Raw genomic sequence first — 12,497 nt, 5'->3', positions numbered from 1 at the left:
TCATACTTGGCACCCAAACAAGATACTGATAGGAAAGGCACTGAAGGGAAGCTTTTATCCCCTCTGTCCACATTAGAACTATTTCTTTATTCAAACTAACTTTCTCTGTAATGAGGAATTTCACATGCATCTTTTAATTAATTAAAATTCATGGCTCTTGATTAAAGTCAAAATCAGAAATATATTGCACAGATGCAGCCATGAGACATGCAGGGGAAGAAAAAAACCCACCACTATTCTCCTTTTTTTTTTATTTTTTCACATACCAGATTGGCCCCAACTGCAAACTAGTATTTAAATAAATACCTCAAAACACTGTAAAACTATCCTAAGTCTACATGTGTGTAAAACGGCCTTTGTACAGCAATATGCATTAAAACTGGCAGCGTGAGGAAAGCATAACCAATGATTATAAAAATCAACCAGAAATTTAGAGATCCGAAGAGCTAAAGCACAGAAAAATTACCATGCAATCATCTACTCACTCACAACCTGCTACAGTTTAATATAGAAACATGGATTTGCAGTTAAAAATATAACTGCAAATGGTACTTAGTAACCTTTGGCTGAAGCTTGAGCTTTAAAAACGGTGATCCCAAACAAGAAGCACATTGCACATGACTCACGAAAAATACGTCACTTCTCACTGACATTCAATTATCTCAGCCATTTATTTGTCTCTCTATAAAAGGTAACAGCATTAAGTAGGAGAATGCTATCTCTAAATAATAGGCAACATGAAACTGATATTGGTTTGCACTACCTAGAAATTTTCATTTAAAATGAAATTGCATGGACACTGAAACAGACAGAGAGGGCATGCTACATAATTTCCAGAACAGATCATGATAAACGTTCTGTTGTGAATTTAAGTATTATAAGTTGGTGTATATTTGCCATCTGTCACTATGCAGACAGTATAGTGCTTTTTTTAACATGGTTGTTACACAGTGCGTATTGGACAGCCCACAGCAAGCTCAAGCAACAGTGTCCAAGGACAAAGTGCTTTGGTACTTCACATGGTAAGCCACTGTATTCACACTGCTGTTCCTGCACTTCTATTACAGATACAAGTTTGTGACACCCCACGTTAAGCATAGTGCTTACACAGAGTCACTCCTTCTTTGAATACCCCTAAAGCATGATTAGGAACCGTAAAGCTCACTGCTCTACCTAGGATGACTCCTAAGCTTCTGCAGAAACATATGACAAAGGCAGAAAATGAAAAATGATAGTTCCCTGCTTAAAGAAGCTGAATACCACACAGTAAAACTAAATCAGACCTGTGCATAAGAGAACAACAGACTCTACAACGCTCAGCTGGACAAACTGGTCAAAGTCTCTTCCTCACATTCTCTATGCTCAGCTCGAAACATCTGAAATCTCACCTATAAAAATACTATCCATGCGCAACTGCTTTTGAAATTAATACAAGTAGTGTAAGATGCTGAATACTGTAAAGAAATAAATATTTTTTGTTAAAATATCCAGTCATGCCACAAGATTCTCAGATCAGACATTCAAATTACTGCGTATTTTTGATAAAAATAGCTTCAATCTATATGCCTACATGCCCTTTTGCAACATGGCCAAGCTGATACCACTGCATCAAGTATTTGTGAAGAGCTCAAATATAAAGACAAGAGCACAGCTACCTATGAAGAATTTAACTGTTACGCAATGTAATGCTAAGTGTGGATACTACATAAAAGGTACTTTACAGCATCAGTTACTGTGCAATAAGCACTGCTCAAGAAATACAGAGAATGATGCACATCTTGGGGGTGGGCGGGGAGGTTGTCAGGAAAGAGAGCTAATTGTGAATCAATACTCATAACAAAGAAAAATTAAGCCTGTAAGAGTAATTTAATTCTTAAATTTCCTCATTTCCAAGCATTGACTCTAACAATGTTCACAATTTTCACCTTTTTGGAGTGAGTGGTCCACAGCAGAAAAATGCTATTAAATCTCTCCAGGTAGTCATGCAAAGATTACAAAATGCCAGGATGAAAGTCATCTTGTTCCCACAACAACCATAGAAACAAGGACTCTTGCATCAGAGAAACAGAGATGATAAATTTGAAATTATTTTCGTATGTACTGAAATAGAAATGCCAACGTCGCCGAAACTAATTAAACCAGTCACTTACAAAAAGCCCAGAATTTGACATTTTACGTCTTCAAAACATTTTGAACATTTGCACTATGATAGAAGATGGGCGCGAACAGGCAGCTCCAGTTATCGGCATCTGAAAACTCAACACTTTTGATAGCCTGAAACACCAAAATAGTTCCTAAGTACTGCACCTAATAGGAACATCTGTTTCTTTTGTAATTTCTACTCAGAGTACTGAGCAGTCAGGAACAGATCAAGCTACTCTTTTAAATACAGCATTACATTAATAAAAAGGACAGTAAAGACTTCATGTTGCATTTCATTCACTTAAAAAATTTACTTAATCTCTTATCATTAGTAGCACATGCATTTTCACAAGCTACCAAGTCTAAAAATACTACCGATAAATTTAAAGCAAAAAATGCTTTTAATAAAAATTTTGTCAAACATCTATTTTGGCTGATACAAAGAAACATAATCCATCTTTCTGAGGCTGCCTTAAATCTCAGATTTAGGATTCTTGTCCTTTTCTCCTCAAGAATCGCGACACTTTTCTCTGATGGGAATATATATAATCAGCTTTGACGCATGACGGTTAGCTAAAAGATGCTTTATTTATGGGATCCAACTAAACTTGTAATTCTATGTGAGTCCTTCAGGCTCCACACATTTCATGTAAAGCTGCAGTCTTATTATTGTGCATGCTTTGCACATTCTTCAGGCAGACCCTGCAGCAGAATTCAAGTCACCGAATTTAAGGTTTCTAATAAGAAATAAGTTCTTTTTCTAACACAACATCATTAGTAGTTGTCAGACTAAGCCAGCAATTGCATCACAGACAGCGCTACAGGTACTATACCTGCAGCTGATTGTAATCCCAATTCGTGTTTACGCTCAGAGGTCACTTTGGAGAATTCACCTAGTAGACATGATAACAGGACAAAAAAAAGATGCTTGCAGGGATTTCGTATACAGCAAGAGTCTGGATGAGCAGAGGAGCAGCTGTGCCTCGAAGACCTACCATATAATGAAGAAGATCTCTTCTGAAGAGGCAGGAGCTTGCTCAGCAGAAGATGAATTAAAAGCTAGTCTGGCAAAAGCAAAATGAGATGACCCAGGGGTTCCCATTCAAACAAAACTACTATCCTGATTGCATACAGTAATCAAAGTCCTGAGGGGACTGTTCCTTTTTTGCAGAGGGTATGAACACTTCACACAGTTCTCTGAATTGTTAGCAGAAAGACAGACAACATCATTACCTGAGGATGTATTTTATCCTATTGATTTAACACTTAAGTGACATCTGCTGCAGAGAACAAATACAATCTGATAGCCTAAATCCAGATCTTGATTAGGAAAGTAATTTCGGCTCATACATAAAAGGCATTTGTATTTGTAACAGAACTAATTTATTTGCTCCCCATGTAGTTGTTCCAATTTTTTCCTCCTTTATTCTTTTTTCTAATGATCTCTGATAGAACAAACTACGTGCACCTTCTGTCTCACTTTCCTCCCATTCCTATGTGTTAATTTTTCAAGTGGAATCATGGCTTTCTCACTAACAAAAGTTTAGTGAGATTTTGTCAGGAAAGCAAACACATTTGAACACTGAATATTCTAAGATGATGCTTCCACTGTAACTAATAACAGGCAAAGATCAGTAAGTGCAGGGTATAAATATTGACGTTCACTAAATAGGTGCCTCTGAAAGGGGTTTAAAATGTCCTACTAGGGATAAGGAGCCCTTTAGATCAGTTGCTAGCTTATCAGGAAGAACATCTTAATGTTGAACACAACATAAACCAAAAGGAAAGAAAGAATAGGAAGACACTAGTAAATATCAAATTGATTCTGAAAAAAGAGCATCTCAAGTCAAGCTTGCATACACCTTTATGATTATCTAGGAGGAGACCCATCAACACTCTCCAGCTTGCTTTGACATATTGTCTTGACTTGAAAGTAGCAACAGGATATGCTGAAACTAAGTAAGCTCAACTTCTACAAATTGAAGATTTAAAACTTTTTACATAGTGTATTCCTTGAAAATTCGTAACAGATCATGGTAACGTAAGTTTTCAAACACTGCAATATAGGTAGTAGGTGATACAATTTTTCAAATATTTTGAAAATATAGGTTTTCCTTTCCTGTCACAGTATTACTCATGTAACAGCACGGTAGCACTTTACATTCTGGAATTCCAAAAATTATGTTGTAACTCAAGATGAATGTTCTCCTCAGTAACAAAAGCCTAAAACAATCTCTTGGTGGAAAGCATGACAGGACTTTTGATATGACTGTTAAGGTTATCATAAAATCAATACAAGTAATTTGTTCAAGCATATGATATGTAGGTATGTCTTTAAGAATTTTAAATGCCTGCCATATGGAAAGCAAAATACGCAACATTTCTTGGTTTCATGATTTTCCCCTCAACATAATACACAAATTTAAGATGCCAAATAAAAAACAGGAACGTTGCTATCTACAAGAAACCACAATGTCAAGGTTCTCAGAAAAAAAGAGAGGAAAAGAAGATTAAGATGGAGAAGAACGTTTCAGATTTGACAAATTCTAGTGATTCTCTTGACTTACCATGACCTTCCTTAATGTATAGCGTTTGGATCTAATATCATCCATCAGCATTTCATAGGGTGTGAGCTGATATTCTATTGGGAGTGGGTTGTACTGACGCTCTTGAACTTTCTTAAGTTTAACACCATTCCGTAAATCTCGCATCACTTGCACCCAAAAACGAGCCTGAAGAGAAGAGCGAAATTTTATTTCATACCTTAACCTTGAAGATCACCTCAGATTAAAACAAAGTTGTTCACTCTCCTTTCAGGACACCACCAAATACGTACAGCAGTACTATTTTATTTTAACACATCAACCAAAACCCATCTTATCTGTGGTTATTTTATACAAGCCTGTTTTTAACCCTCATGAATGTAAGAAAACTTCGTTGCAACTCAGCAGCACTGCAGAGTCTCACCTCAAGTGATTTTCATCTCTAAGAGAATACAGAAAAGGGATTTTCAATTCTCATACCATACATCTATATTTCCATTTCAAGTATACTGCCAGCACATCAGGAAAGTTTCTAGACTTATAGCTAATATTATATGAATTAAAAGAGAGATTGAATCCGAAACTTTGTTTCCCTTAGCCTCAGAACTTTCTTGCAGAATCTCCCAGCAGTTGTTCTTCAAATAGAAATTTTAGAAAGGACTCCAAACCCTAAGGCCTATCAATATCCTCTCAGTACTCAACTTCCTTTTGCTCTGCCTGTAAGAGCACCACACACTAAAATCTCTCTCTCATTTTTCAGGCAGTGAGAATGGCTGGAGAGGAGGAAGAATAGATGGTGGATAGGAGATTGGGAGATGGAAATCAAGTACTTTTAAGAATCTCATAATATTCCTCTACAAACTGGCAACAATAGTAACTAGAAAATAAAACAAGCTACTTTCTCTTGAGAGTTTCTCTGTAACATTTTTCTTTCACCATTGGAGAAACTCAGCTGGTGGCCCTGCCTACTGCCTGGCTGCTCCTTTGAAAGGCAGCCAGCATGACACCTGTCTAAATGTCCAGTCTTTTTAAACTGCAAAAGCTTCTCCATGAAGACAGTCTAAAGAAAAAATGTAATGCTTGGATGCTTGTATTGTTTCATCTGTCTGCAAAGGAACATTGAGACCCCGTTTGGTTCTAACTTGTCATAACTTACTATTGATTCATATGTTAAAAAAAACACATTGAAAACCAAACAACTTTAGGTAAGCATTATCAAGAAATATAAACTACTAGCAATGATGCTGAATCAGTATTCAATTGTTGTCTTACCCAGTCAGCATTTTTCAAGTCATCAAGATCTGTGCTGGATTCATCACTTGCCTCTTTGTCCATTTCTTGAATCTTCTTCAGATTCTTCCAATGAAAAGAAAATGAGTACATAAATGAATGGTGGCATCACCCTCAAGTAAAACTGAAGCTTAATTTTTGACATTTGTTGAATTATGTTGTTTGGGTAGTCTACTGAGTGTTTCATGACTTAAATAGTAATACTGAAAAAGTAACTTGAAATACTATTTGAATGTACTTCTCTTAATTGGAAAGTGGACCTTAAATGCAAGAAAAAAAAGCTTAAGTTTTGAGTATGAAAGTACGTCAGATAATAGCATGCCAGAGGAAAAACTATACATAGAAATTTAAATATTTCTAAAATTGGGCTATGCATAGAAAAAAAAATGAGCCACCTTTCCCATCTGTTAAGCTACAACACAGAAAACGTTACCAACTTGGTAAGGATCCCATTCATACCAAAATTACTGTTATTTGTTCAATTTAAGACAGTTCATATTTGTAGAAGGAGAAATTCCCAGCAAGTTAGTTGTGAAGAGAAATAAACAATGAGAAATAGTTTAAACTGAATAGTGACAGACTTTCATATATATTGAAATATAGTAGTCTGTGTAATGTGGTTATAGATTCTGAAATCAGAGTAATAAAATCATGTAAGGAAGAGAAACAGATCTTTCAAAGGTAAAAACTGCTATTTATGAATAAGATCAGATCATGCAAATATGGAAAAGATTGTCTGCAAAGGGGCAAAAAAAGTTTTCATGCTAACAAGAATACAAAAATGGTTAAAAGCTACAGTAGATCAAAGAAAGCTTGCACACAGACAAATGCAAGCAAAAGATTTAAAAGGCTATGGGTTTACAGAAATGATCTCACACACATAAACAATTGCATATTCAAAATGCTATTTTTCAGTTACTTTTGTATTGAAATGTTCTGGAATCAGCAGTACAAACAAATTCTCAATAATCCATTCCACTTTTACTGAGAGTTTTCCAGGAAATCTTCAGCAATATTTAACTTGATCTGTTTTCTAAGTACTCACTAACGTATTAAAAAAGTAGTTCCAAAACTGCCAACATTTCAGTGGAAGAAATGGAAGCACTGGAAGAGTGCTTAACTTGCGCACCGAATGGAGTGCAAGTATCTACCAAACCTGGTTACAAAGACAGCATATGTGGGTCAGCCACCATAGAGGTTTTGGAAAGAGGGCAGATGGGTTATTTATTGTCTTATTTAAGTAAGTAACACACTCGCTTTCATATCAAAGAAGAAATACTACCAGTGCCCTATAAAAATAAAATACATAATTTACAGGAAGACTCTAAAAAACCCATAAATCACCTACACTACAGAAGCAAATATATCATGGGACAATGCGGGAACGTTTTGGCACGACTTGCAGTATCACCACAGGATACGCAATTGAGAAAGAATGTCTTTATGGAAACTTGTGTTGGTCCTGTCGCTGTGGTCAGCAGTCAGTCTGACACTTACAGGCAATCATCCTATTCTAAGGAAAAGAGAAGAAAAATGGAAAGAACAAGTAACATAAAGGCCTCGCTTATGTGTATTTTGCCATCCAGGGTTTCTTTTTTTCTGTATCATACAGTTGGAGTAATCATTTCAAGTACAGTATCTGTGATTGCTTGCAAGCTACTTGCTTTCTTGCAAACTGCTAACATTTCTTGATATCAACTGCAAAATATAAAATCATTCTGATACTTTCTTGTTTTCCTCTTTGTAATCAAAAAGCTAGCTTCAGTAAATGAGCTCACACTGTCAGATTTGCTTCTTTTTTCCATATTGGAAGGTACACATTAATTTTTTTTAAAAATTAACATGTTCCAGCTGCTTAACCTTTACTTCGACTGTTCAACAAGACTTGTGGCAATTACCCATCTCAGCTACTATGTTCCCTACCACACAGTTTACTGGGCTGGTTTATGCCCAAAGGCTCATGCCTCTGCCTGACATAAATATTCCATGAAGCTAAAAAGATAACAACCTATTTTTCTTAACAGCAGAAAATAAGAAGGGGAAAAAACCCCACCCTGAACAGCTGAAAGATCTTCCAAATAAGGCAACCACCTAATTAGTTTCTCTGGAACATAGCTAGAGGGGGAGCTTCTACCCGGGAGAGCGCAGGTGTAAGTCAAGCTGGCTACACTGGAGAGTTGCAAGAGCAAAACCTGCCAGCCAAGAGTCTCTCGAAGTGCAGTTTTATGACCCAAATGAGCTGATACTGGAGCTACTGCCAAAGCTGGGCTCCTACTCTTCCCCATGCTAGCCAAGTGTTCCAGCTGCTTCCCTCATACCAGCACATACCGGCACTTCGCAGGGATAGTTCAGTCCCCTCCCTGGCACCCAGCTCAGATCCCTAAATGCAGCTCACGCAGTTAGTGGAGAACCGTAGAAAGGAAAGGAATTTCCATCATTATAGAAGTTAGAAAGTTTTGGAGGATTAGGGAGAAAAAGAAACAGTGATTCTTGCAGCCAGTGCTTAGGAAGGCTTCTTTAACTCTACTCCACTTGTCAGGTGCTGCTTAGGAAGGAATAAATTCACTCTGACAAATGATTATGTTTAAACTTCCAGACTAAATAAAATATTATTATTTCCCTCCAGCACCTCCAGCCAGTATCAGCGGGTTTCAGCATCTGTTTCAATCGTAAATTATGGAAACCAACACATTTACAATACAAGAGACCATTTGTCAGAACTTAACTGTGATCCAAAACCTGTGAGTAACCTCAGCTGCTGTAGCCACTCGTACTTACCCTTGGGACAATGGACTAAGAAGAGCTATTACAGTATAATAAATATATGACCTAAATGGGTTTCCATTTCAGAAAACAGAAACATCTTAAAAGGGTTTTTCTAAGTGATCCTGGAACCTCAGGCCCATACCACAGACCTGATTCACCTATTACAGCCTGGGCGTTTGTTCAGAAAATAAGAGATGGATGTGTAGGAAGCAAGTGTTTCCACAGCTTTGGCTTTTTTTAAACCATTACAGCATTTGGCCTTTTAAAAAAAAAAATAAAAAATCTGCATTTTGTGACGAAAGCTAGAAATAAAAATATCAAATGTCATCAAACGTCTTGCTGCACTATCAAAAGCAGGCAGCTGATTTGCTGCTGCTGCTGTGTGTCCCACATTTGAGACTCGCTCTCCTGTGCTCGGTGACAGATGGGAGTTTATGTAAGACACTTGACAGCACAGCGTCAAAGACTCGCTTCCACAAAATGCTCTCTAAAACGCAACATTTTAATGAAGACAGTATTCTCAGGAATCCAGATCTGGACTTGGTCTTTCACCAACTGCAGAACAGAGTCTACTGCAGTTCCCAGTTTAAATTCTTAATTAGGAGTCATTTGTTTGCCGATGAAAGTAATTCTTATGCTGCTATCTGCAAAACTAATAAAATATTCTTGCACCTCTAGGTTCAACGTAAAAATACATAACCTGCACATAGGGGAAAAACTGCTTTTATAGAATCATAGAATGGTTAGGGTTGGAAGGGATCTCAAAGATGACCTAGTTCCAATCCCCCTGCCATGGGCAAGGACACCCTCCACTACACCAGGTTGCCCAAAGCCTCATCCCACCTGGCCTTGAACACTTCCAGGGATGGGGCATCTACAACTTCTCTGGGCAACCTGTTCCAGTGCCTCACCACCCTCAATGTAAAAAATTTCTTTCTTATATCCAATCTAAATTTACCCTCTTTCAGTTTAAATCCATTGCCCTTTGTCCTATCACTACACGCCCTTGCAAAAAGCCCCTCTCCAGTTTTCCTGTAGGCCCCCTTTAAGTACTGGAAGGCTGCAATAAGATCACCCCGGAGCCTTCTCTTCTCCAGGCTGAACAGCCCCAACTCTCTCAGCCTGGCTTCATAGCAGAGGTGCTCCAGCCCTCGGATCATCTTCATGGCCCTCCTCTGGACTCGCTCCAGTAGCTCCATGTCCTTCTTGTGTTGGGGACTCCAGAGCTGAACACAGTATTCCAGGTGGGGTCTCATGAGAAATACTATATATATATATGCTATATATATACTATATCTATATACTATACATAGATATAGTATGCTCTCTCTCTCTATATATTTTTTTTTTTTTCAGCTATTATGGGTTTTAATTTCAAGCGCTTGGCCAGCAGCATTACTCTAGTTTTTTGAAAAGATCCAAAACGCATTTAATTCAAACGTGGGAACAGGATCAGTTAAATCAGTCCCTGAAAACCCCTAGGGTAGATAACAGACAAAGTTCTCCATACATCGCGGTACGGGTCGACGCACTTTGCTCAGCTCTGGCAAGGGCATTAGTCACGACACCACTCAACATAACTGTTTAAGAGGAGGCAAAACAACCCCAAACCAAGTGCATGCAACACTTATTGAGTGACGGGGCCTGCATCACTTAGGAAAAACAAAACAAAACAAAACCCCAAAAAGAAAATAGCAGCCTTTTCCCTTATTAAAGCTCCTAAATTGAGAGATCAAACAAATCACGATGGAGCTGCAAGTCTGACAACACGGTTGCAAAAGTGGAGTCACTGGAAGCCTGAAAGTGTAGGCAAAAGTGAAGTTATGAGCAGAAAATTTTGTGAATCAATTTCTTTCTCCAGCAGTGCTGTCCAAAAATCCAAGCAGCAGGGTATTTAACAGCTTTTACAATCACGAGACTACTAAGAGTAAGTTGGCTAATGACCATATTTCCAAAATAAGTTAGCCATTAACATTGTTTAGGTACCTATTAACCACCTCTATTATCATATTTTGTACAAATAATAGTATAGCCATGTTAAATGGAAAGTAACACTTGACTTTTTTAATTAACTGTTTTCCAATTGAGTCTCTGTATGGCATGAAACTAGGAAAGAAAGGAAGGAACAATTTCATTTCCACTCATGTAGTTAATTAGAATTTGTGTGTTTACATTTTCATACAGATCAGACTGAAACATTTCCAGGCAGATTGAAAGAATTATGCTTTTACGTCAGAAAGGACAGAAATGAAAGGCGACAGATCTAAAAGAACAGTATGAAGATGACGGACTGGGAGCTCTATCTGTAGTCTATGAAAAACTTAATTACAAGGCATACCGTGGATAATGGAATTATGGAAAAGTTTTTGATGAACATGGACTTTCACTGCAATCGAAGATGTAAGCAATTATAAAAATTATAATTAGTTAAACTTAATTAGTTTGGAAGGAATATTAATCTTGATGCTTTAGGGCGTACATCAATCTCGAAAAATTTTGGAGGTATGAGTCAAACCTATTGCAGCAGATTAAGACACATCTGCCTACTGGAGACTTCTTGTATTTTATGCTGGCCAGCATCACATGGTGCCTTTTAGCACCAGCTATGCCAGCTGTGGAATCACCCACAACCCACTCATGAATGCTTAGCTCTGGTACAGGCTGGCATCGACATTTCCTGGTACCACTCACAGGCTCACAGAGGGCAACCTGTGCCACTGCTCAGTCACCCTGACAGTAAAAAAAAAACACGTGTTTCCTGATGTTCAGAGGGAACCTCCTGTGTTTCGGGTTGTGCCCACTGCCGCTGGTCCTGTTACCGGGCATCACTGAAAAGAGCCTGGTTCCCTCCTGTTTGCACTCTCCCTTCAGGTACTTGTACACATTGATAAGATCCACCTGAGCCTTCTCTTCTCCAGGCTGAGCAGTCCCAGCTCTCTCAACCTCTCCTCATATGTGATATGCGGCAGTTCCTTCATCATCTTCATGGCCCTTAGTTGGGATTTGCTCCAGTACGCCCATCTCTCTTGTACTGGGGAGCTCAGAATTGGACAAAGTACTCCAAGTGTAGCCTCATCAGTGCTGAGTAGAGGAGAAGGATCGCCTCCCTCGACCTGCAGGCAATATTTCTCCCAATGCAGCCCAGGACACCGTGAGACTTCTTTGTGACAAGGGCACATTGCTGGCCCACTCAGCCATGAAGCGCATGTGGAACATTAACTCCAGCAGAAGGTAGGACTGGGCAGTAACAGGGAGCTGAAGGAGGACTAGGGCACATATCCCCTCATTAAAGCAGGTTCATAATGTGGGTAGCAGATCAAGTAGATCCTGAGTCCGATCCAGAGCAGCAATTTCTGCATTCCTATGCTTGCAGAGCCTCTCCCTGTCTCTCTCAGTCACGCTTAATGCCATTTCTGAGCAATGTGTGTGACCTTTTCAGATACTCCACAGCAGGAACATCTGCTTTATCTCATAGACATCACTTATTTGCACCTACAGTTCTCTCTACGGCTAGGTGCCAACAAAGGTGATCTCAATGACTTTTGGATAATCCTGAAAAAGATGAATCTTATTCTTTCATGAGGCCCATTTTTAGTAGATATTCAAACTATCTTCTCCCTTGCCACACACGCATGCATCTCCTCCACCTTGTCGACCATTTTCCCCCATATACAATCAAAAAAAGAAAAAGGGGAGATTTTTCCTTTTTGTGAAAATTTCCTCTTGCAATTTTAAAAGCTCACTGCTTGAGATGAG

General features: G+C 38.4%; 1 protein-coding gene across 3 annotated transcripts in view; it reads right to left on the bottom strand.

The window, feature by feature from the left end:
• Positions 1-12,497, bottom strand: part of SPIRE1 (spire type actin nucleation factor 1) — a 133,345-nt gene that overhangs the window by 31,149 nt on the left and 89,699 nt on the right. For all 3 annotated transcript variants that reach the window (XM_086609185.1, XM_086609186.1, XM_086609187.1), the window contains 2 exons: positions 5,958-6,041; positions 4,710-4,874 (listed from right to left, as the gene is read on the bottom strand). In XM_086609185.1, the coding sequence (XP_086465311.1) occupies positions 4,710-4,874; positions 5,958-6,041 (249 nt within the window). The remainder of the gene's footprint in view (positions 1-4,709; positions 4,875-5,957; positions 6,042-12,497) is intronic.

Source organism: Tauraco erythrolophus, chromosome 3 (assembly GCF_009769465.1).
Source record: "Tauraco erythrolophus isolate bTauEry1 chromosome 3, bTauEry1.pri, whole genome shotgun sequence".
Taxonomy (NCBI): domain Eukaryota; kingdom Metazoa; phylum Chordata; class Aves; order Musophagiformes; family Musophagidae; genus Tauraco; species Tauraco erythrolophus.
This window is presented reverse-complemented; position numbering and strand designations above follow the sequence as displayed.